At 41.9% G+C, this 24,513-nt stretch overlaps 1 protein-coding gene across 2 annotated transcripts in view; it reads left to right on the top strand.

The window, feature by feature from the left end:
• The first annotated feature begins 3,481 nt into the window (after positions 1-3,481).
• Positions 3,482-24,513, top strand: part of EML4 (EMAP like 4) — a 145,193-nt gene continuing 124,161 nt past the window's right edge. Inside the window, exon 1 of one of the 2 annotated variants that reach the window (XM_030269033.4) lies at positions 3,482-3,968. In XM_030269033.4, coding sequence (XP_030124893.4) covers positions 3,944-3,968 — 25 coding nt within the window. In that variant the 5' untranslated portion in view covers positions 3,482-3,943. Of the gene's footprint in view, positions 3,969-16,067; positions 16,092-24,513 lie in introns of those variants that run through there. The other variant, XM_072927520.1, reaches the window with a different exon arrangement.

The following is a 24,513-nucleotide window of genomic DNA, read 5'->3' as shown; positions in this document are numbered from 1 at the left end:
TGGGGCTGGATCAGACTTCAGACTTTCTGACTGCTTGTTGCCATCTGGGCTTTTGCTACTCACCTTGAAGAGGTGCACCAGAAAAACTGCAGGAAGAAGAGGAGTCCTGTGAGAAGTACATTTCTCTTTCTAAACAGTAAGATGAAATGGCTCAGGTTCAGACTCCCAATCTCATGTACAAGAATCTCAGCAATTTCATATTCAGTTGTTAATAATTTTTATGTTTCCTCAGTGGAAAAATGCTTCAATGTAATTTACATTCAAGCCACCAAAAGGTTATAAACAATTCCCAGGCTGAAGGCTGCCAAACTATGTCAATTCAAAAAACCACCAAAACAAACATAGGTATTCTTGCAAGAAATACTGTTCACAAACCTGCAGCCCAAGGAGAATGTGCCACAGAAATGAAACAATGGGGAAAAACCAGCCTATTTCCTTCAAGGGCTGTGTAAATATCTCTGGAATGTGTGTAGCCTCCACTGTGTATTTCAGGGTGACCTTGTTCTGGGGTTTGCATTTTTCATAACTTCTCTCTGGTAAGAGGGAGACTCAGTGTGTACATCCAGGTGCCCAGCTAGGGCCTGTCAGCCCTGCCTGCTGCAGTCAGCAGCACCAAAGTGATTTAGTGCAGCTGAGGCACTGGCTCATTGCTCACCAGCTATTCTGAGCAGCAGAGCTCAGGCTTTGCTTGTCCCAGCACTGGTCCAGCTGCCTCCTGAACCAGCAGGAGTCAAAGGGGTTTGGCTGCAAGCAGAAAAGAATTTCGATCTCTCAAACTGTGAATCTGTCAAACTGATATAAAAGTCCTGCCCTGTGGTATCATGTTTATCTTTCTCTATTTGCTATCTATATGTGCAATAAAGCACTGGATTTTAGCTGGCTAGAAAGCTGAGACGGGATATTCCAAGTTTACTCCAATCTTGAATAGCATTATCTTTCTTTAGCAGCAAAACATAAACTAGAGGGAGACAATAACTGAGCTTGTTAAAACTTTGTAACAACTCCCTGGGTCTGTTTTTGAATCACTGTCAACAAAGAAACAGAAATTAAACACTTTAAAGCACTATACAATTCCCCCCTCCTCCAAGTCAAACATTAATACTATACTGGAGGTAAGAAATCACCTTTTCCTTAGGGTTTGCACCTGGAACAGTCATACTGTTAATCAGCTTACAGCTATGTTAAATACTTTGCCAGTACCTGTCTGAAACAGACACAAATAAGATAATTTTTTGCTGTAATTCTAAGTTCTTCCGCTCATCAGACAACTAAAATTGTTAAAGATTACATACACATGGCCATATATGTATTTATTACAAATTTTTTTTTTTGCTAAAGTTCTGCAATTACATCTGTTGTGTACACCACAAAGACAATCAATAAATAAATTAATGCTTCAGTCAAAACCCCACTTAAATTTATGTAGCATACAGAACTTGGCTTAGACTGAAGAATTTAACATAAGAATTGAAAAGCTGGAGTTTGCCATATATTGTTAAGTTCTGCATAGTGTTTGCTTTTCAGAAATTCCTATATCAAGTCACAATGAAGTAAACTTCCCTTCCAAATGTCTCAGTTTTGTTCAGTTCCTTAACTCTGCAACTTTCCTTTTAAAATACTGGAACCAAATCTCGGGCTTTCAACAGTAGTCCAGTACCATAGTCATGTTCAATATAAGATTATGGAGAACTGGTTTTCTTTGCAGCTCTTTAACCTTTTTGTATATTTCTATGCAAGATCTGCACAACCCAAATAATCAAAGGTATTAATTCATGCTCCTTGCCAATTTCAGTAGGGATTAAACATCTAGACAAGGATCTATGACACCATCTTCACTTCTGAACCTCAGTTTCTAGTCTACAAAACAGAGGCAACACTTACAAATGTAAGGATGCTTGCAATACCTCACTCATGGATTTGAAGGGTGATTTTGAAGAGCTGAAGAAGGTAGCTGGGCTTGCTTTTTGTTTGGTTGGGGTTTTTTGTTTAACAAAACAGCACACCTGATGCACACAAGTCCCACCTGAAGAATTTGCCTAAGTCTCTGTCTCCAGGAAAGGGACTTTTTTTTCTGAAGAAAACCGCGCACAGGTTCTGAATTCCCAGGGCACTTTTCCTTTCCTAGCTTGAGGAGATTTTTCTCTGTGTTCTCCCAGTGCTCCAAGCATCTTGGAAACCTGCCCTGAGGCAAGCAAGAAACGAGGGGGTGGGGAGATAGGACTGGAGCTGTAGCGCCTGGCTCTTCGCGCTTTTGTTTGTAAAATGAAGCATTTTAAAGGGAATTTTGATTGGGCTATACTGACTGCAGAGCTCATTTCTCATAGCTAGAAGACCATGAACGTAGCCTATATAGAGCCATTCCACAACATACTCCAAGTGCAGATAAAGGAGCTCTAACACCTGGCAGTAATTAAGACCAGACTTTGGAGGCTAATCGTGGCTCATCGAAAACAGGGCATCTTTTTTGACAAGACTACAGGATGTATGATGGTGGATTATTAATGTAGCTGGCTGGCAGCTGCACTCAAATTCATTGCTGTGGCAGCTGTTCAGTAAAATTTGCTGGAAAATCCAGAGATTAGGTTTTGATGAAAAATTTCAAGGTGCTTTTCTCTAATGTGAGCAAGCACAAACCTCCTGGGATTATTGAAAATTGCAGATCAGCAAGATAACGATGCTTTCGCCTAAGAGGATGCAAGCAGCTGGGAAATGTGGGCTGCTCCCAGCCGGTCTGTGCTGCTCTCCAGCTCCGAGTTCTCCCCAGTCCTGTTCAACAACATCCACAGCCTGTCATTAGAGGGCCCAGCTGCAAATGCCAGGGCCGTGCTGGTGAGGCAATTACCCACCGCACTGTGTAACTGCGGCACTCGCCTAGAGTGCATTACAGGGAAATACTTATAGCAAAACAGGATGTTGCGATGGGTACGGAGCTTTTCCTGACCAAGGAGAAAATGCGTCATGCAACTTGATGATGTTGCTTAACATATGAAATTGCCTTGGTTGGGCGATTAGATAGTATGCAGCATGGCTGATTTGAATTATTGGTCCTACTTTCTCCTTTCCCCCGACATCAAGCACATGGCTGGAAGCTACAGGAGACGGTCAGGAACCCGGCTGACCGGCAGGGGCGGGAGTGACTGCTTATGCATTCCCAGCTATAAGAAATGAGAGGGTAAAGAAATGACAGTTCCTCTGGCTTAACTTCAGTGAGGAAAAACTTCCCCAACTAGTGTGAACGAACATTTTGAGATTCACCTAACAAGATCTCTTTTGACTGCTGGCGTTGATTGCATTAAGTCGCCCAATTAAACCCACCCACAGCCCGTCCAATAGATAGCACAAGCTTTCGAAGGTAAACCGAGGTGCTGCTCCCGGCCGAAGCACGCCGGGGAAGGAGAAGGCGCGCTGGCCCCGGGGCGCTGCCGCTCCCCGTCCCATCACATCACATCCCGTGCGCCCCGCGCAGCCCCGCGCTCGGGGCAGCGGCCGCAGCTCTCGCGGGACCGCGGGCCGAGGCGCCGGGCACTGCCCGCCCGCCCGCGGGGCTGCGGGGCCGGCCCGCCCGCAGGGGAAGCGGCGGCTGCCAGGGCGGGCGGAGTCGGAAGCACGACAGCACGGGGCGCTGGGGCGGCGCTGGTGGCGGGGGCGGGAGCAGCTCGGCACTCGCTGCCGTGCTGGGGTCGCGGCGCAGGGACGGAGCCGGGCAGCGCCGGCCCCGCAGCAGCGCCAGAAGCAGCAGCGGCAGGAGGAGGAGGAGCCGCCGGAGCCGCCTCCCGCCGCCGAGCGCGGGGAGCCGCCGCAGCCGCTGCCCCGGGCGGCTTGCGAGCGCCGGGCTGCGGCGCCGCCGCTGCCTGCCGCCGCTCCGCGGGTGAATGAACCTGTCCCGGCCGACCACGACGGCGGCTTCGCCTCGGGGTCCGGCACCAGCCTTCCTCCGCACAAGATGGACGGTTTCGCGGGGAGTTTGGGTGAGTCGCTGCGGGACGGGACGGGACGGGACGAGGAGCGGGCAGCCCGCCGTGCGGCGCGGCCCGGGGCGCGCACCTGCGGCCGGCGGGGATGCCGGAGCTGCCGGCTGGGACTGCCCGGGGCCGGCCGGGCCGGTGCGTGCGAACACCGCCCGCGGCGGGAGGGGAGGGGATGCCAGCGCGAAATCTGGTCAGCTTCAAACCATCTGTTGCGAGAGCTCCGGCTGCACTTGCCTTCTTTGTTCTTCTCTCGCCGTGGGTTTGCGCTTCCCCAGAGCTAGTTGCTTAGCTTTGGGCTGATGGTTTGGCTTAGGTTGTTTGGTTTTTTTTTTTAAATGTTACTTTGTTTTTTGCCTCTCCGTTTTGCTCCGGGGTAGGAGGGACGCCGTCGGTCCGGGCGCAGCGGGCCCGGTGTCGGACCGGGAACCGCGGGCAGCTCTGCCCTGTCCCGGCTCGGAGCGGCTCCAAGGGGAGCGCAGCACCCCTGGAAACTTGGGGGCGCCGGCGGCATCCTTTTTGGGAATGTTAACGGGGCCGTCGGCGCCTTCCCGGTGTCCGAGCATCCGTCCGAGCGCCCGAGGAACCCTCCGGGCTGCCTGGGCGACAGGTTCCTCTGCCGGAGCCGCGGCGTGATCGAAAATATTTACTGCTTGCTCGTTAAATGGTGCCAGAAAACTGATAGGCTGAGCTGCCTCCAGTTTTATGAAGGCTGCGGCAAATTCCCACCAGTTTCTTGAAGCAAAATTACTCCTCCAGCCTAGTTTTTGACTTTTTTGGGGGACAGATTGCATGTGCTACCAGGTTGTTCTGGTTACAAATGTGAATTGAACATGCATTCAAATGTAAGAATTGTAAACCGTGTAAGTTTCCATTCCTGCAGATTATAAAACCATTGGTTTTGCAGTGCTGTCTACCTGCTGCTCTCACCGTATTCAGTGCCGCTGCATCTATTGCAGGCGTTTTGTCATCAAACTCACTCCATCTTTTGTAGAATAATAAATCTGTGTCTCTTAAAATAAGATTAATTTATTTTTACGTCACTCCTGTAAAATCTGTAGTAACAGTGCATAGTTCTCAATTTTCTGGAAAACTTGACTCATTTAAATACTTCTGAGTGTGATCCTAACCTTTCAGGTTTTTGAAATGTCAACTCCAGCATTTTGGGCATCTCTCCAAACCAAACTGGTGCACCATAATTAACAGTATGCTTTGGTAGTTTGGCTCTTTGCCAGGTATACTGTCCTTGCTCAAGTAACTGCCATGGCCATTTTGGATGTGGTGATCAGAAAGCGACACATGGAAGAATTGTACGGGTTCTGTTCCCAGTTTTCTGAGGGAAGATTTGTGCCTGTAGGTGACATATGCAAATGTGCCATGGTTAATATTTATGAACCTCTTAACCCAGCAGAAGAACTGATCACCATATCAAAGCACACCGATATTGCTTTTAACTCGTGCAGTATTGGTCCCGAGAGGTCGATATTTAGAAATAACTGGCTTTTGTTGGAAGTAGGAAAAACTCAATTACTACGAAATAACAAAGCTTTGCTTTCTTGTGTGAGGTTCGCAGTGAGCAGTGCCATGGGATTGTCGGTGGTCCAGCACCTTGTACCGGAGCCACGATGGGCTCATTGGGACATCCCATGTGTCTTATTAAGGAGGGGCTCCATCTGGACCTTTAATTTGTTTCACTGTTTGTTCAGGAAGGTGCTGTGAATTTAATGAGGATTAAGCGCTGCTCAGCCTTTTTAAATGTGTATTATGATATTCACTGCTAGTTGGCCTTTGATTTTGCTTTTGTGGCAAGCACTAATGCAGAGAGGTTTGCTAGACTTGGGCTAAGGGGAGGGCATTCCCAGAATCTTTTGCTTTGAAGTATGAAACTTTACGTGACTTTTTTGTTTCCAGGTTTGAATCATGCTGCTTAGCCCTCTTCTGTATTTATAATCACTTGTTGGCTCTTCTAGCTGCTAATGAGCACATAGTGTTCACAAAGATGTGTGAATTGTTCTGAGACTTTTTTCTTTTTAAACGTCTCTAATTAAAATCTAATGGCTTGAATTTAATTAGCTGTCCGCTAAATGTCTTTTAGGAAGGCCATAAATTAATGTAACTTAGAATGAAATGTAAAAATTAATTAAAATTATTGTTGGCAAAACTGTGCTGTCTATGTATGTGCGTGCTCAACCAGTCAAGCAAGCTTATTAGAGAGCAAGTTGTCCTTTTAATACCTCTTGTCATTATCTGGAAGGCAAAATGTTATTACAGATTGTGCCCTCTAGCACAGGCAGAAATACCTTCTTGCATGTCTCTTGCAGTTGAAAATACTTTGCGCAGCTGTTTTCTTTTGGCTTCCACATTGAAATTTTTATGAGAATAAACAGATGAAAGAAACCATTTTATATGTAATTTAGAAAATTGTTTTGGTTATTGGCTTAGTAAGTGCTTATGTAGTACTCTACTAATGGGTATACAATTTCTGTATGCAGTAAAAAGAAATAAATCTATATGTTATGGGTTAACTTGCACAGTTGAAATAAGTATTGATTATTTTGATAAAGCACTGAATTATTTCCCATTTGCTGTGACTTCAGTACCTTTAGAATATCACAGTGATTATTGAATCCCGTGTATTGTCTCAAGTAGGACAGTTGTATCTCACATTTGGCATTACTAATGTGATGGTTGTCAGAGGTCTCAATGGATTCTGGCCATCTGCTTTTTCAGATGCATCCCTCCAAGTCAAAGAATGTGCTTCTGAATGGGAACAAGAAGTCTGTGAACTTGGACTGGGCGCCTGGGCTCTTGCTGAGCCCTGGCTGAGACAGGAGCACAGCATGGGCGTCTGGCTCGGATGCTGCCAAGATCCCCTGCCTCTCAGGGTCCTCATCAAAACAGATATGGGCAGAGAAAGCGCTGCTGATTCTGCCAAAGGAGTCAAACAGAGAGTTCTAGCAATAAGACAAAAAAAAAAGGCCCATGTGGGAAATAGTGCAGCTAAGGCTGTCAGTAAGTGTTGCCCTGCTTCATCCCTGGCTCCTGTTTGTTCTGCACTGCTGCTGGTGCCTGTGAGCCCCTGGGTGAGCTGCTCCAGACGTGCCCATCACAGGGCTGCAGGACTGCAGAAGAGTGACAGTTTTGCCAATAATAACTTTGATTTTTAGGTATCATCGTGGATTATTTTACTGCCTTGCAGCTTGCCCCTGCTGTTTTGGTGGGTTTCTGCCTGAATTGGCTCTCTGGGGAGTGGGAGCAGCATGGCAGGTGGTGGGAGGAAGCAGTGGGAGCCTTCAGCGGAGGCTGGGTGGGACCAGGTGTCGCTGTGGTCGCTGTCATCTCCCACAGTGACTTTGCTGGGTCGTGCCCAAGGTGTGAAATCTGCTGGATTTAGACTCCGGGAGAGCCAGCTGTGACAGGCTGCCTGGGGCTGCTGGGGAGCGAGTGCTCTTTGCTGGACAGTTTTCCATTGCTTTTAGCAGCTGTATTGTTTTCCCTTCTGAGAAAGCTTCTGCTAATTGAACTCTGTAACAATAACTCCTGGTAAACAAAGATGTAGAAACATTCATCATATTATATCTAAAAAATCACACCAGCCTTTTCCAACTTCGTCACCAGTGTGTGATAATAATGTGGAAGAGAACATTTCAAAAGGACTCTCTCCATTATTGAGATCTGTGGCAGAATAGTAACTCATAAAACAATGGAGAAGTCTCAACTTCTGATTTCAAGCCATGGTTTTTGTGCAGCTGTGCAGGATGCCCTGAAGATTAGAAGGAGTCTTTCTGAAGGATTCTCTATGGTTGAAAATATTTTCACAGAGAAATTAAAACTACTCTTATCTTGAAGTCTCAGGCAAGCAGATTAATTTAGGAATGTTTTAAAAAGATTCTTTGAGCCTGTGCATTTTGTTTTCAGAGGAATGGAAAGTAAAGGAGAGCTGAAATTACTAAGTGAAGACCAGTGCTTTGCTCTGCTGTTGTTGTTACTGCAGGAAGAACTGGAGACATAATAAAAAAGATGCTTTTTTTATCATTTTGCGTAGTATCTACATTTTGTTCTGTCACTGTATATTGCTACTAACTGCAGTTTATATGCTAACCACTTTACTGGAGGGGTGACATGGAGGTAAGTTCACATAATTTTGCCCCATTTCTTTCCCTGGGTATCGTGTAGAAGCTGTCTGTGTCAGGTAGGTTCTGAGGCAGTGTTATGAGCATGTGCTGCTCCTCAGCCCTGCAGGAACCAGCAGTGTCTGTTGAACCTGTGGCTTTGCCAAAACCCAGTAAGGCTTCTCCAAAGCCCCCAGTGTGTGGGGGGCAGAGCTGCTACAGGGCTCAGGCAGGGAGGACCTTGTGGTCGCTGGTGCCGTGGGCCTGGAAAGCGTGTGTGCATGATGATTCATCCCTGGCTGGGCTCACTACCGAGAAAAATGAGTGTGTGGGGTATTTGTCATTTATTTGGGCTAGAATATTAAGTTTTATCGTTGCCCGTCTAGACTGCAGAAGTGGCCGTGGTGCTGCAATGCAATTGCTCATAGCAACAGCGAGCTCAGCCTAATTCACAGGGCTCTGCTCGTGGGATTGCTGTGTGCTATTGTCACTCTGCTGGTCTTCTTAAAAATAAAAACCTTGGCAGGACATCATTCTCCCCTGCCTGAGAAGGATGGCCTTGGCTGGTGCCAGGAGAGATTAAACTCCAGCAGCAAGGAGGGAACAGGCTGTTTGCTTTAGAAACTTGGTGGCAGCAGCTCACCTTTTGCTAAAGAGTTCTTTAGTTCATGTGCAGTGGGGAGGAACCCTTTGCTCTTTAGCCAGCTGAAAAGCAGAGGATTGTGTGTTTAAAAACAATTCTATTTTGCACAGAGTAATTGGCAATATTTGCTCTCATTGTGAGCAGTATGTCAGACACAGGAGCCTGTTAGAACTCCTTCTCTTAGAATTTCTCTCTCCCTTAGAAAGGTGTTTAATGCTTGGGATGCTTAGAATAATTTCTAGCCTTACTGTGTGTTTTTCATATTCTGTTACTGAATACTTTTGATATGCCAGTGAGTTATCTGACAGGATTGTCTCTTGCCTGAAGAACCTACTCTGAAAGGATTTTTTCCTTCTATGCTTTGTATCCTGAAGTATGTAAGAGGGAAAAATTGGTCAAGAGCAGCATTCTTAGAAGTTCTTTGAAGCAGCATTTTGTTTCATAAACATTATTATTATGAATTGTGATGTTAGTACAGAGCGATCTGCGCTTGCTCTTCAGAGCTGCTTCCCTTCTTGGTGTGGTTTGTATCAATTACTGAGGTTTATTTTTCCTGTCTCTCTTTAGGTCTTTGCTAAACCTAATCCTTAATGAATGTGATCGTAAGGCCAAGAATGTTGTTCCTGTTTTACCCACACGTAATGGGAAGAGTGTTAGAGGGTAATTAATTTTATAGCACATGGCATGTATGATGACAGTGCAAGTCTCTTTGCTCTTGCTGGTGTTGAGCGTTTCTAGTAGAGACATTCTTATGTTTAGGAGGTGAAAATCACCTGATAAAGAACTTCCCATAAGCTTCACTAACTTCCTTTTCAGGAAATCTTTTTGCAGTTACTTATGAGCTCAGGTGGAACCACTGCTCACCTCACTTTTCCTCTCTGTAAACAAGTGAGCACCAGGAGTTTAAAGAGGAATTACTTGCCTCTTTTTCTTCATCTGCTTGTTTAAATTGATGCAGAATTCTAGTTTCCTGGACTTTTCTTTAATTGAGTGCTGAGGGATGGGTGACTGGACACCACATGGTGATGTGGTTTTTTTTTCTAAGAGCTTGAGTGCTCTTTAGGAAGTACACATATGGGCATTCAGCTTGCAAAAGCTTGTGTCCATGGAGCAACTTGGGGCCTGAACTGATCATTCAGTCAGTGAAAGTGGATGGGTGGTGCTGATGAAAGGGTGGGATGTAGAGAGCAACACCATCACCATTAAAAACCTGAGTTTATTGCTAAATCTTGGAACATACAAAAAGCTTTTTCTCTTCTCATTTTGCCCTTTATTTTTCTTCCTCCTTCCTGCTCCCTTTCTTATTTTTGTTTGGCTTTTTTTGCTCCATGATGCAAGTATTCATGTTACAAACCATCAGTGAGTGCTACAATAGTCTTAAACTTTCTGCTCCAAATCTTCTTACTGGATTGAATGAGCTAGGGTTTTTTAATCAGTTTTTGATTGTTTTGCCTCTCAGTGGGTTGCCTCTTTTGCTTGTCCTCCATAGTTTCAGCCTAGCTTGTTTGCTAAATATAGCTGTGTCTTGTTGTTCTTTAACTGCTGGTTTCTTGATCCCTTTCCTGACTCTTTAATGGCTGCGCTGCTCTGCTTTGCATGCCAGTGCTGTGGACAGGGAAGGACAGCTACCTTTCCCCAAGTGTTTGGAGAATCCACCTTCTTTCTTTGGTTGGTGTTCACTGCTTTTCTGCCCCATCTAGTGATGTGGAATTCATGCTCCTGTGGCTTCTTAAGCAAGATATTTTTGAGTGCAAATCTGTCTTATTGTAGAAGTAGACTTACTTTTTGTATTTAATACCTCTTCTTTCTGGAGCTGCTTGTACTTGTGAGCGACTCTTATGCATAATAGAAATGCAGTGTGAGGGGCAAAAGCAGGAACAACAGCTATGCACTGTAAATGGGTGTGATATATTTTGTACAATTACATGGAATTTTCTATGAATTAAATTAAAGAAAAATACTCACTGTTGTCTGTCACCTGGTTGTCTCATTTTGCTGAAGCTCCACTCATAGCTGTAAATGCAGTGCTCCAGCCTGGAGTTGGTTCCAGTTTCTCTGGCCAGTTTTGAGCTTAAAAAATACAGCAGGGAGAGGCTGAAACCAGACTGGTTTATGTTTGATTGTATTTTGGATTTTTGCAAACAGTCTTAATGCATCAAGCTAAATTGGCAGGCTTTCCTAATCCTCTGGGAAAACTGGGAGTTTGAAACCCAGTGGATAAATGAAAAAAATGGTTCTAAGCCCCAGATTTGGCTCCCTAAAGGGATGCTGTAAATTAGTTAAACCTAGAAATGTGGTTTAATTCAAGTAAATGAAAAAGCATTTTCATGAGAACCTTATAATTTTGAAGACAAAAGAGTTGGGTTTCTTTATTCTGAGTTGAGACACAAAAGCAAGAAAATGGCTGTTGACAAGAAATTTATATTTGCTGTGCAAACAAAGAGGTAATGATTTCACCACTTTTTATGGTTTTTAATGAAATGATGACATAAGGGTACTAGAAATTGTTTTAAAATGCTTAAATTAGTCAGTAGCTGAGGTAAGCAAGCCTGTACATTCATGACTAATTTAACAATTCCAAATACACATAAGATGAATGGTAGACCTACCTGTTTCCTTACAGTTTGCTATATGTTACTTTTTTTTCTTTTTTGAGAACAAAAGAAAAATGTTGCTTTTGTGTCAAAGTTCTGATGAGCTTTGTGCCTATGACTGTAGAAAAGAACAGCAGCAGGGTGGGCTTGAGTTTGTTTCTGTCCCCCTTTTTCTTGGTCGCAAGCAGACCATGCCATTTCCTTGAGGTGTTTCCTGCTCTATGTGCATTATATGGATCTTTTAGAACTCAAGATTTGCATTACAACTGGTAGGGTTTGGGAGTTGTTTGGATGCAGTTTGACTGAATGGAATTTCAGAAGAACATTTCTAAAAATATGCTTTTCTGTGTTTCCAAAGAGAGGTGTGGAAAGGAGGAACCTCCAGAGGTAAGAACCAGAAATTAAACTCTTTCAGCTGCAGCATTCAGAGACGTGGCAATACTCATGTCTGCGTATTATCACTTAGCTTCTTTAAACAAGAGCTCTAACAAGGAGGTAATTACAACTTTGTTTAACTATGAAATTCTGCATTGAACTGCTATCCCCTCCTCTCCCAGAGTGTGCTGTGCAAATGCCATCAGAGAGACCTGGCAGGAAATCAGTGGTTTGTGTGGCTGTGGTGCTTGCTTTCTGAATTCTAAACATGTCCATTAAAACCATGAGGCAAGAGGGACAATAACAGGCAGTACAAACTCCATTTTTGTTTTTTTTTAAATTATTTTAGTTTATTTTTTAATATTCTTTCATAGGATAAGCATGCAGCAGCACTGAATCCATCTACATGTCTATTTTCTAAGCATTTAATGATGGCATTTTTCCATGAAAATTATATGACATATTGAAGAAAGATGACATGTTGGCAGTGCTGTTCTCCAAATCTGGATTTTTTTCTCTATTTTGTATGATTTGCGACTATAGTATTTTCCGAAACATGGTTGGAGGGATGAAGTGTTGGTTATAAACAAAGAGTTGGGTGATTTGAGATATTTTCAAAGGAGCTGTAAAAATAGAAATTGCTTCTCTTCCTCTTAAGCACAGAGAAAATTGGGTCTTAGGCATAGCTGTAGAAAACAGTAAGCAATTCAGATTCTTGTAAAACACTTTTTTTCTTTCCCCTGAACACTTTATTTGGCTTATTAGTGGTCCATTAGAAATTATATTCCAGCATGGCACTATTCCTGTGTTGTTTGCTAGAATAACTAATCAGAATCGTTGGTGCAAACTCTAAATAGGAAGAAACAATTGCTGACCCCCAAGTGCTGTAGAGCTTTGGGTGGCATTTCCAAAGTCTATCCAGCATATTAGGCAGTAATGGTGTTACAAACTGGTGTATCTTTTTAGGATTCAATTGGAAAATTATCAAAGTGTGTAGATAATTTCTGTGTGAGATTGACATCATGCCTCAGGCTTTTGCCTGCTAGTTGGTTTAGGTGCAAAGAAAACAGAATTTGGTAATCTTCAAGTTTGTAAACTTTGAAGTTTAGAACCACCCTAGCCAAGAACTGAACACCAATCCCACTTTATTCAATGTGGACAAATACAGACTTGAAATTTTTGTTTAATCACAGAATGGTTTGGCTTGGAAGGGACCTTAAAGATCATCTAGTTCCAACCCCCTGCTGTGGGCAGGGACACCTTCCATTTTGACCAGGTTGCTCCAAGCCTCATCTAAAGACAAATTTGATTCTGAAATAGACTTCCATTTTTCATTTTCAGATGCCAAACCTTTAGATGTTAATAGTTGTCAGTTATTTAAACTCTGAAGGGATTCAAGCTGTGGGCATCAGGTTGGTGAATGTTATCAAATCTTTGATCTTAGTGTACTGCAGAATGGTTTATTATGGATTAAATGTCATGGTGGGCATTAGCAAATGCAGGAAATATTTGTTTGGAGGAATCTTATATCGCTTTTTCATTAGGGTATTTTGTCAGTGAGCTGATGGGGTATTGTGTGGGACTCTAATCTGGCATCCTACGTACTGAACTGGAGATAGAAGATCAGTGTTTCTTTATATCAAGTCATGAGTTTTGAACAGATACTTGGTAATTCATTTTGTGTGTGTGTGCCAGGCTTGTGGCTCTGCTGCAGGAATGTTTGTATGTATGTATAGTATTCTACTTGTAGAGAAATATGAGGTTGGGAGAGCATTTTACTTGACTTTTAGTACTCAAATATTGAAGTCATCCTCCACCTCAGAAACAAAGAGTGTAAGCTGTTTACTACTAGATTTAGGTATTTGAAGCATTGTTAGAGTGGAGATTTTATCTTGTTTCCCTCTCTGCCTGTCAGTTCAGTTATTGCCTAGCTAAATAATACAGGTTTTTGTGTAGAGATTCTTGCTAACATGCTTTTAATTATCTGCATTTACTTAATTATTATTTGCAGTAGAAATCTCAATTTCCTGCTCCTATGGCTACAGCAGCTTTACCAGCAATAGGGCTCTAACTTGGCTGCTGTTTTTTTTGTGAATGAATGGCAACATTACTGTTTGTTTTCTGTAGATCACAAAGGGAGATTTTTTTCCAAAGCTATAGATAAAATGACAGAGAATTACAGGAAAGTGAAATAAAATTAACAAGAAAGCTTGCATAGAGTGCATAGAGTGTTTGCAGCCTAAATTGTATTTGTCAGTTCATGAAGATTTGTGTTTGATAAGATCACTTACATCTGCCTTTCAGCCTTTAATTGAAGTTGATTTAAACAGATAAAATTTTAGTAATCTTTATTTTAGTTTCCAGAACTAATAGGGTAATTTCCAGACTGTGGTGTCTGTGTATGTATATACATAGTAACACACCCACTGACATCCCCTTACCCTCTCCCCTAGTTTTATTTAAAGGATTCATCGTCTGGCCAGCTTTTCAGTGAAGGAACATTTCCCAGTATCAAATCCAAACCTGTCCTGATGCAATTTCCTGTGTTGTATCACTTGATTCCCCACCTTTTATATAACATATCTCTTATGTAATGTAGCCCTATCTGGACTTATTTTTCTGTGTGTGTGATTAATGCACCTTTTGGTTTCCTGTCAGTATTACTGGATTTTGATTATCTTAAGCATAGCAGTATGTATTTGGTTTTGAAAACCTTTAGGCTAACGTTGAAGTAGCTTTTTTTTTTTTTTGCTCTTTGCCATGTTGCTTTTTACGGAGTCTGTTGCATACAGTGTATGGGTTAAAACTCAAAATGCCTTCAAAGTTAAACTAATTAGCAGGGAAATCTTTACTAGAAAAAAAGTGACGTGCCTAAGATGAACAAGAAGCTGCATTTTGGCAAACAGCTCTTCCGTTGTATCATATGATCTTTGGGTATGTATTTTTAGAAGAAAAATGGGTAGGGTTGGTCTCATCTAAGAGTTGCCTGTTGGCTCTTAACTCCAGTCTTCTTCATCAGCTTAACTACTCTGGGATGTTACCGACCCTTGTGTTGCAGTACTGGCTAAACAGCCTCGGTGCTGGCTCCTGCCTTTGATCTGCATCTTTCTTTATTGAGAAATAGGGGTGCAGAAACAGCATTTCATAGTGATTTTCATCTGCCTCCTCAGCTTTAATGTGTGTGTGCTAACATCCCCCCTTCTCTGTTGTGTCCTGTGTTCTCCTCCAGGCTGCACAGAGAGGAGCTGCTTGGTGGCCTTGAGCCAGCCACGGGCACTGGCACGCTGGGGAGCAGAGCCAGACCCCCACTGGGATTTGGGGTAACCTCTCTGGCAAGACCTTTGAGATGGAAGCCATCTCTGCTTCTCTTTGCTGATTCCTCTGTAGATGTGGTCCTAATGATGTGTAGGGAAGCTGGGTGGTGTGACAGCAGAGACTTCCATGTGGCTCTACAAAATAGGGGTAATGCTAATACTTACATATCACTTACAGTTTGGACTTCCTGTGAGCAAGCAGTTTTTGTAGCAGGGACGGGAAAGGAAACTGTCTGCCCCTGGAAGGAAGGCCTCTAATTGGAGCCACCCTGGTGAACTCCCTGGGGGGTTTGGTGGGGATGCTGACAAGCTGCAGCTGCTGGAGGGATGCTCTGCAGAGCAGCTTGTGTTTCTTCCTGTTGTGTTAGACTGCTGTGACCTGTGCTCCTCACGATGAGTACCTAGATTGTCCAGTGCTCTGTAACTTTGTAAAACCACCCCTCCAGTACCCCCTTTGTAGAACATCCCCTCTCCAGTACCTCTGTTGTTATTGTTTGGGGTTTTTTTAAACTTTTATTCCATGTGGAATATGATTTTGTGTTTTTCACTGAATGCCATTTAACGTCAAGTTTTTGGAAAGCTCTTGAGGTTGTGTACTGCATGCTTGCCATGTTCACCATGCTTGCCATGGGCTACTTTTATGTCACGTCACCCTTTTTCTAACCTGTGCTCCCCTAAGATGCTGACTTCTAGCAATTTCAGCATTATAGAAGCAATTTTCTGTCTCTTGGAAACAGATGCTAAAATAGGTTTTAGTCATTTACCTCTTGGGCTATGTGAACCATTTGTAGTCCCGAAATGGAAAACTCAGTCACATTGATGCTTTGATAACTTGATGTCTTTCTGGGCCTCTTCCAGGGATCTTGAAGCAGGAAGGTGCTGCTGCTTGTTGCACCATACTGGCTGCTCAGACCAACAAGATTCTGCTCCTTGGTTCTCTTCTACAAGAACCATCCCTCTTATTTAGTGAGATAATGGCTGCCATATGGTTTTCTTCATTACCTTCTTCTCTTCTAATTTTTCATTTGTGCTTATGTACTAAAAGCTTCGGGGGACCAATTTCCATGCTAGTAAAACACTGAAAGTAGGTAAGTTTCTGCATTTAGAAACTTGTTAGAGCTACACTTTTTCAACATACAGCAAATAATCATAAAGGCATTTTTATTAGTTTTTTATACTCTGAGGTACATTCCACTTATTTGTTAATCATTATTGGTTTGATTGTTTTGTTTGACGTAACCCATTTTCCCAAGGACTTTTATTGTAGCAATTACACATGTGCAACGTGAAACTTAGAAGGAAGTTCTGCATCAGATCACTGGAGAGTCTCTGCTGCTTTTACAGCTAATTTTTGTTTTGTGGTGTTAAAGTTAATGATTTCTTGCTGTGCACACTGTTTCACGTGAATATGTTGTATCTGCTTATTACTGAGAGTATTTTTTCAAACCCACATGGCGTCAATGTAATTTATAGGAAACTTACCTTTGGTTTTGTAATTGAACACACGGAGTTGTATTTAGGTGCTTTCTAGTGCTGCCTCTTTCATTGATCTAAAAAGTGACTTGTAGAAGTCATATAGAGTAGTTATAATTACCAAGAGGTACTGCAGCTCTTCTGTTACAAATTGTGATTTTTTTTTTGCCATGTGTGGTGTTCTGCTCCCATTTTACATTTCACTTTTCAACTCCCTTTTGAGTAAGCTGCATATCAAGCAGTTTGTCTGCTTTCTACCTACCATAAAAAACCCTCAGATTTAGTTTTGAGGCTAAATAGTAGGTCGGTGTTCTTGTTTGTATAAAAGCATTTCTGAAGGTGTCAGGAAGAGCAAACCAGATGGAGTCAAGCTCTGGCAGTGTTCTCACTGCGTTCCCTGCTTGGAGGATGGACAATGCGCTGCTGCCTGTGGGAGTGTGCTTTGCTCTGTGTGAGATCATCAGCATGGTACCTTGCTGTGCTGGAGGAAGAGCTGGACCCATCCCATGGCTCAAACCACGAGGTGATGGAGCTGTGTTGGAGGACTGCAGGGGGCTGGTGAGAGACAGCTGTGGCAGTAGAGGACAGCAGGCTTCTGAGTGTGACTTTTTTTTTTTTTAAGCTTGCTTTTATAACCCCTTTTCAGGTGAATATGGAGTACTGGCTGTATTTGAGGGAAGAAGAGTGAGAAAAACAAACGGTGAACACTTGAAGCCTCAATGATTTCTTGTATAAAATGTTTAGGATTAGCTATATGCCCATCAATGTGATAATGGGTGTGTTTCTGCAGAAAATCAGCTAATTCCTGATCTGAGTTTCCAGGCTAGATGGTTTATCTCATGGTAATGGCTTTCTCACACGCCCAGGGTGACAGCACTAACTCTATTCATGTAGTCATGTTGGAGAAAGCCTTGAGTCTTGCTGAAGAGCTTTGGGATGCCGTGTGTTGCAGGCTGAGCTTTGCTGTCCCCAAGCAGCCCAGGGGCAGGGGGCTGCAGCAGTGCCACGCCTGCCTTTGGCTGTGGTGGGTCACTGCTGGTGGCTGTGTGTGGGAGGTCGCTGGCAGGATGGATTTGTCACCGTACCTCTGGAGGATGTGGGGAAGTGAGTGGGCAGATAGTGGTCTGGAAACTTGGTTTGGAAACTGTAAAGGTAACACTGTGTGAAGAAATGAAAGAAGGTGCCTGGTGGTGTGTGCTGCCCAGCAGGGCCAGCCTGTGGTCTGGTTCCCCTTTGCAAAGACCCATCTGACCTCGTTGTGGAGCTCCTGGCTGCCAGCATGGTGGGGAGGTGGTTCACTGCACAGCCCAGAGGTGAAAATATCTCCTTGAAGTGTGGCTGCAGGACAGATGCTGTGAGGGAGGCAGAACAGCTTGGTGTGCTGGCGGAGCCGTGGAGGAGACAGCTGGATGCTGTTGAACATCCCAGTACTCTCCAAATCCCAGCCACTTTCTTCTCCCTCTGCTGCTTTCCCTCCACTTCTTCCTGGCCTTCTCCTGCCATTCTCAAAAACAGTGTGTGAAAAGAGAGAAAGGATTTTCTTTTTCAAAGCCTTCTGGGAAAGCCTGATGTTTCATTTCCACCTATGTCATTGTGTCTTCTTAAAAATCAAATACAAATGAACATAGTATTGTTCTCTTAACTAAGCCAGCCCCAAACTTGATCTAATTATCCCATTTAATTACCATTGTTTGTCTTACTGTCCTTATTAAGGCAGTTATGAATATGTTCCAGATGAAAAAATGTGTTTTAATTTCATTTTACTGTTGCTGTATGCTAAATGGAAAAAGAAGCCAGCCTAATTCCCTTAGAATATATATTTTATGGGAAACATATATTCCCTTAGAATGTAGATTTTATGGAAATATCTGAAGTTAAGGAGTCAGTAATTTTAACCTAATACTTCATTTATAAGACTTGATTTTGAGCTTCATATTCTAAAGCTAGTGTGTTGTAGAGCAGGTAATCATAGGAAAGGCAAATAAGTATCAGATTACAAAACTTTTCTACATTAAAAATATGACCATATGTGCCTCTGAATAATTCCAGATGGAAGGCTGCTGGTTTATAATTTGCTGTATATTACATTTCTTTAGAATTCTTTGCTTCTTTTTTTTTCTTTTGTTATTGTTGCGAATCCAGGGATATATTACAAGCAGAAAAAATAAAGAGTGCAAAATAATAGTTTATGCCAGCAGACTTTTAGGTTGGACATTATGAAAAATTTCTTCACAGAAGGGGTTGTAAAGCATTGGAATAGGCTGCCCAGGGGAGTGGTGGAGTCACCTTCCCTGGGAATGTTCAAAAAACAGTGTGGCACTTGAGGACATGGTTTAGTGGTGAACATGGTGGCGAGTTGATGGTCAGACTTGATCAGCTTAAATGTCATTTCCAACTCTGAGGATTCAATTTCACTTGCTAGGTGTGTAAATCCCATTCCCCAATGTTTTGGTTGCGTACTTGAGCTGACAGGGGCGTCAGGTTTGGATTGGTCATATAGACTTTTTCATATGTTATTATGTAGTCCCTAAGTGATCCTATTCTAGAGTACAATTCTTTTTTAATATATATTTTAAGAAGCATATTCAGATGCTTGCTGAGGAAGTTCCCAGAGTGAATGTGAAACCTTTCAAAGTAAAAGGGAAGAACTTGAGAAAGTTGCAAACCTCTGAAAACATGAAAAAAATATTATAATAAAAGTGGTTTTGCAACCTTGGCTCTGTTTGCTGACAGTAGTGCAGCATGGAAGTCCTTTTGAAAGACATATACTCTTGAAGCTTGTCAAGAGTTCTGTTTCATGAAACCTCTTTTAATGGCTTTGTGTTACAAAAAGAACCTTAGAAAAAGACATAAGCTTGGTTCATTTTGTCTAAGGCAGTGGTTAAATATTTTGTCTCAGTAATTGCAGTTGCACTTTAGCGGCAAGGTTAGAAAAATGAAATTTTGGGTTATAGTTAATAAAGTTGTAATGTTTTTTATGTGTGAGGTCACCTGGGGCTCCTTTCAGGAGTGGGTTGTAGTAATCCTCTTACGCTCCTGCCCTGGGCAACTTGATCGTTCTTGATCCCCACATGGAACACCTGAATTGCAGTTCTGGTCCTTATTAGTCCTTGCTTGCTTACTCTTTATGATAGAGCACTATCAAGTTCATTCAGGGTGATAATTTCAATTTTTACTATTTGTGTCTATGGCATTTTCCTTACATCTTTTTATTTACTAATTCTCACACAGTTTTAACAGTATTTCCTACGTCTCTATATAGGAAACAGTAACTCTACCCATGTCAATAGATACTTTATGTTTAGTTTCACTAAAAACATCAGGTGGGGTCCATGTGCAATGCGTTAATAACACAGATGATGAGCTTGGCATAAAAAGTGCCCGTTCCAAGTTGCTTTTTCATCTGTATCCTCCTTGTTTTTATTTGTTTATTTCCCCACAATCAAATTTCAGGGCTTTAAAATAGGCTATGTAGTGTTCCAGGCTGTTCTTCTGCCATATTTACTTAATGGCAGAGGAAAGTATAGGGTTTAGTTTTGGCCATGACAATCACAAAGTCAGAATATCTGGAAAACTTATTTCCATGTCTGGAAACTTTATCCTTATTTTACTACTTCTTGGGGCTAAGTACTGATTAAATTGCTAATTATTCAGGACTCATGTGGAATACAAAATGCTTCAGAGCCTTGTGGTTATAAGCCTTTAGAAGCTTGCCCCAGTGCCTTTTAGTGGGCCATATAATTAAAGAGGTGTTCTTCATGTGCTTTGCTGAGATATTAACTGCTTGTGCCTGCAAAATGGGGATTTTCTTTTTGTCATGCAGGCAAAGTAAGTTCTGTGGTATGTGCCTTTTACAATAAGTGCAAATGTGTGTATTTTTTTTTTAAATCAGATCAGTTTCAATGATGTTTAAAGTATGTGCAGCTTAAGAGAAATCATCTTGATTTCTCAAAAAGCATCATCTTTGTTGAAAAGTGCAAATTGAGTAAAATGGTTTCTGGAGTACAGAACCTCCTGTACAGTGCTATTTCTGAAATGCTGTTAGGAAGGAGGCCAGGATTAGAAGGGGAGCAAAATTTAGCAGTATGGAGGACTGGGATTGCTAATGGTAAGCTTTTTCTCATGCTTCTGTACCATTTTTATGGTCTTTCAGAGAGGGATATTGTGACATTGCTCGTAGGTTCAAGTACTTCTGTGGTCATCTTTTCTGTGGTTTAGACTTCTTTTGGTTCAAATTCTATACTTGTACATTATTTTATCACTTTTCTATGAAACCTTTGCCCTGGTCCTTTAGCATTTTAGATTAAAATTGTCCTTTGCAGCTGGAAATTCCCATTAGCTGGCTTGTTTCTCACACAGAGGAAGTTTAAATGTATTCACAAGCCCTTGTGTATAAAGAGGAGGCTGTTTCCTTGCAGTTGCTTTAAGGAAACAGGGGAGTGAAGGAGCTTTTGCAATATCAGGCTTCTTTGCTCAGTTGCTGTTATAACAACCCCCTCAGAATTGCTGCTTTGTAAATGGCACCCTAGCTACTATTAATTATTCTTAATTCTAAAATTAATTCTATTTGATGAGCATTTAACTGTAAGACTTGTCTTGACATGCAAGCCCAATTAGCTTGCATGGTGTGGTGTTCTTTGCACACATTTTTTAATTTTTTAAAGAGCTGATGTAGCAGCAATAAGGCACCAGCTGGCATTTCTTAAGGTTTGTGATGATTCCTCTGCATGAGGGTTTCAGGAAGACACTGTCACCACACCCTCCAGCAGCTCCCTCTTCTCTGGGGACTCCTTTTCCTGGTATTTCCTATGGTGTCCCTGAGGTTCAGCCATTCAGAATTTGACTTGTTTTACCAGGTGACCAGTGAAAAAACTATGAGAAAAATTCATGCAAGGGGGCAAAACCTGCCTATCTGTGCCTTTGCAAGGGATGGAAGGCTGGGGCGTGGGGTGTGGATGTGATATCTTGGAGTCAGTTATGACAGAAACTGTATTTTGGAGCAGAAGTGTGTAGATCACTCTGTGGAAGATGGTGGGTGGGTGCATAATCAGCTTAAACATGGCTGAATTGGTTGTTCAATCTTCCAACTGGAATTGCCTTTGAGTAGAAATCAGGAATTAAGAGCACAAGCTCACCTGGAAGTGATTTGCTGCAAGTATGAAGATGTAAGGTTTGAAAATAGGAGAGGGATGCTCTAAGTGGGAGGTGTGCTTGCCTCCCCCAGCATGTCCTTTCACACAAGCTAATGGTGTTTGCTCAGGTGAAATGTGGGCTGGCACAAGACAGGAGACAGCATTATATCTTGAAATAAACACTTAAATATTTAATTAAAAACAGATACATGGGGGAGAGGATGCCTTAGGAGCACAGGCAATTGCAATAACAAAAATGTGTTGAAAGAGAAGGTGACACATTGCATAACAATCTAGAGGATTGTTGAGTGTTAAAGCTCAGTGATATGGTTAACTTAGTCATAGAGAAGTTCCTCAGCAGTACTCAAAAAACCATGTTATGGCTTTTGGCATGGATATCTTTATAAATGGATTCTTTCTGTATGGGTATGTTCGAAGTTTTTAGTGTGAGTGAAGAAGAAAATGGTAGGTGAATGTTCTTGGTTGTGCAAAACATTGATGATCCCTAGTAAAACCACTAATTAAGGGTTGTTAACTGTTTAAACATTCCCTGTAGAGGTGTTCTCTAGTTAAAATGCTTAAATATAAAAGTTTCGGGTTTCTGTTTCTGTGAATGGATAGATAATGGTGTCTCCAGATCTTTTTGGTGGTCTACTGTGCTTACTTTAATTGTCTAAATTAGCAATTATCAAGTGACATAGAGATGGCTGTGGGTTGAGAAAGTACAACTGTTTTGAAAACAATTGTTTTTTTGTTATTTTTAGAAGACGTGTCTAAACTTCTTATTTGTATAACCTTCCTAATTTAATGAACTCTAGTACCAATATTAGATGCAACTGCATGCTTTGTTCGAATGTCTAAGTGGTTATTCAGTTTTTCCTCTATTTTATAAATGAATTACCCAGATATATCTATTTAAATCCTGTATTTCTGATGCTACACTATCTTGAGACATGGAGTCTCATTCGCTTGGGCTGCATTTTTGTAAGTGACACTTGACAAGCCAGACAGGAATTTAGAAACTGGTAAGTTTTGGCATCTTTAGTTACTGATCACATTCTGCCACACATACCCTCACAATGGGTTTTTTGGTTTTTGTTTCCTCCCCTTGCATCTATTCCTGCAGGGGTTGTTCTTTGCTTGTTGGCTGATTTGCAGACACACATTAGTTATTTTTGTGTTGTATTTCTTTGCAATCGGGGGCTAACCAGAACTGTTGCAGTGAATGTGTATTTGCACTTAACTTCAGCTATCAGTGTAGGTTGCTTTGCTTTACAACAATATAATGCAATATAATTCAAACATGTTTGAACGTACTCTTTTCATCAGAAGTCTCCAGAAAACTTAATGTTTGGGCCAGCAAAACAAGGAATCTTCTACTGAAATATTTCCCCCTTCTTTTCCATTCTCTGTAGGATTTTTTTTATTTTCTTTCTTTTCACATGTATGATTGCATAAATTGTACTCAGTTCAATAGCTACTTGTACAGCTCGTGCAGAAACTCTTACAGTACAGGCTGTTTTCCAAATGTCAGAGATGCATTCTTAGTAATAGTTGAGTGTCTGCAGTATGTCTCAACCTCTGTTTTTTAAATTATATATTAGTGCATAAATTATCCAGTATTTTAACTTCTGAAGTTATTTTCACCCAAGTCCATTCACCTTAGTCTTCATTATTTGCTTCTGGGCTTATTTGAAAATGCCCACAACTTTAACCAACATGGAGTGAATGAATTTTTTTTGGAGGTGTAGTGCTGGATGGTCCTGTTTTTCTTTTTTTTTCCTTCATTCTTCCCCACAGGCCATCAGTGAAAATTAATTTCCTCAAGATATTAATTTTTCAAATGAAAATAGACTTTTCAGTGGGTATATTATAAATGTTTTTGTGACTACAGGAAGAAGGAAGATCACTGTGTGTAAGACACAGCTTATTACTGGCTTTTATCTTGTTGGGTTCTACTGGCACCTACGCTTTTCACCCAGTGTAGGTTCCTCTTGTTCACCTAAATTATGGCCAGGTTCCAGCTTTCACAGTAAATTTCAGTTAGACTTCTAAAGCTAACTTTAACTTTAGACACACAGTATCTTTATTAAATTTATTTGCAAAAAAGTAATTTTTTCTTCTGTATGCTATGTATGTAGAGTAGACTGGTTTCACATTCTAAAGAGAGGAGGCAAATTCTGTCAGCTTCTGGCTTAAATGATCACATATTGAAACAAGTAATCCCTTGTCATGTTCTTAACAGACTCTGTCAGGACTGTCCATCCACATAAAACAAAGTTACCACATCAGACTCTACTGAAATTTTTTCAACATATGCAACCAAAGCAGAGCAGGCCAGATCCCCTCTCCTTGATGGGGTTCTGTTGATCAACATCAGCTGAATTTCTGACCTAACATGTGCAGTGGTCTCAATTCCCAAACACAGCCCTCCTGGCTCCGTGAGACACCAGTGCCACATTTATATTGGATGAAAGTTTGTTGTATCAGCTGTGTTACAGAAAATCTGTTTTCCCTGGGCTGTTTGTTACAGACTGCTCATTGTGACTTTGGCTGACTATCAGATGCTTCTATTTAAATAAACAAATTTCATCTCCTAGTTTTTCTTTGAATTGTGACTTCAGAATAGGTCCTAGTGGCAGTAAAACGGCAACCAGAATATCTAAATATTTCCTTACCTTTTGTCCCGGATGTTTTTTCACCTTCATGCCAGATGAGTGCCAACAGCATGTGTACTACCTGTGTTGCTGCTCAAAGGTGAGCCTTTGAAATATATCTGCTATATTTAAGGTAGAAGTCCTTATGTACAGATATGTCAAAGCAACTGTTTGCATTTCTGAATTTTTTTTTTCCTTTTTTTCCCCTTTTCCCATGAGTTTTGACGCAGCATTTTGGAGCATCTGCT

Source organism: Taeniopygia guttata, chromosome 3 (genome assembly GCF_048771995.1).
Source record: "Taeniopygia guttata chromosome 3, bTaeGut7.mat, whole genome shotgun sequence".
Lineage (NCBI taxonomy): Eukaryota > Metazoa > Chordata > Aves > Passeriformes > Estrildidae > Taeniopygia > Taeniopygia guttata.
Note: the sequence above shows the minus strand (reverse complement) of the source record. Positions and strands in the feature narration are given on the sequence as shown.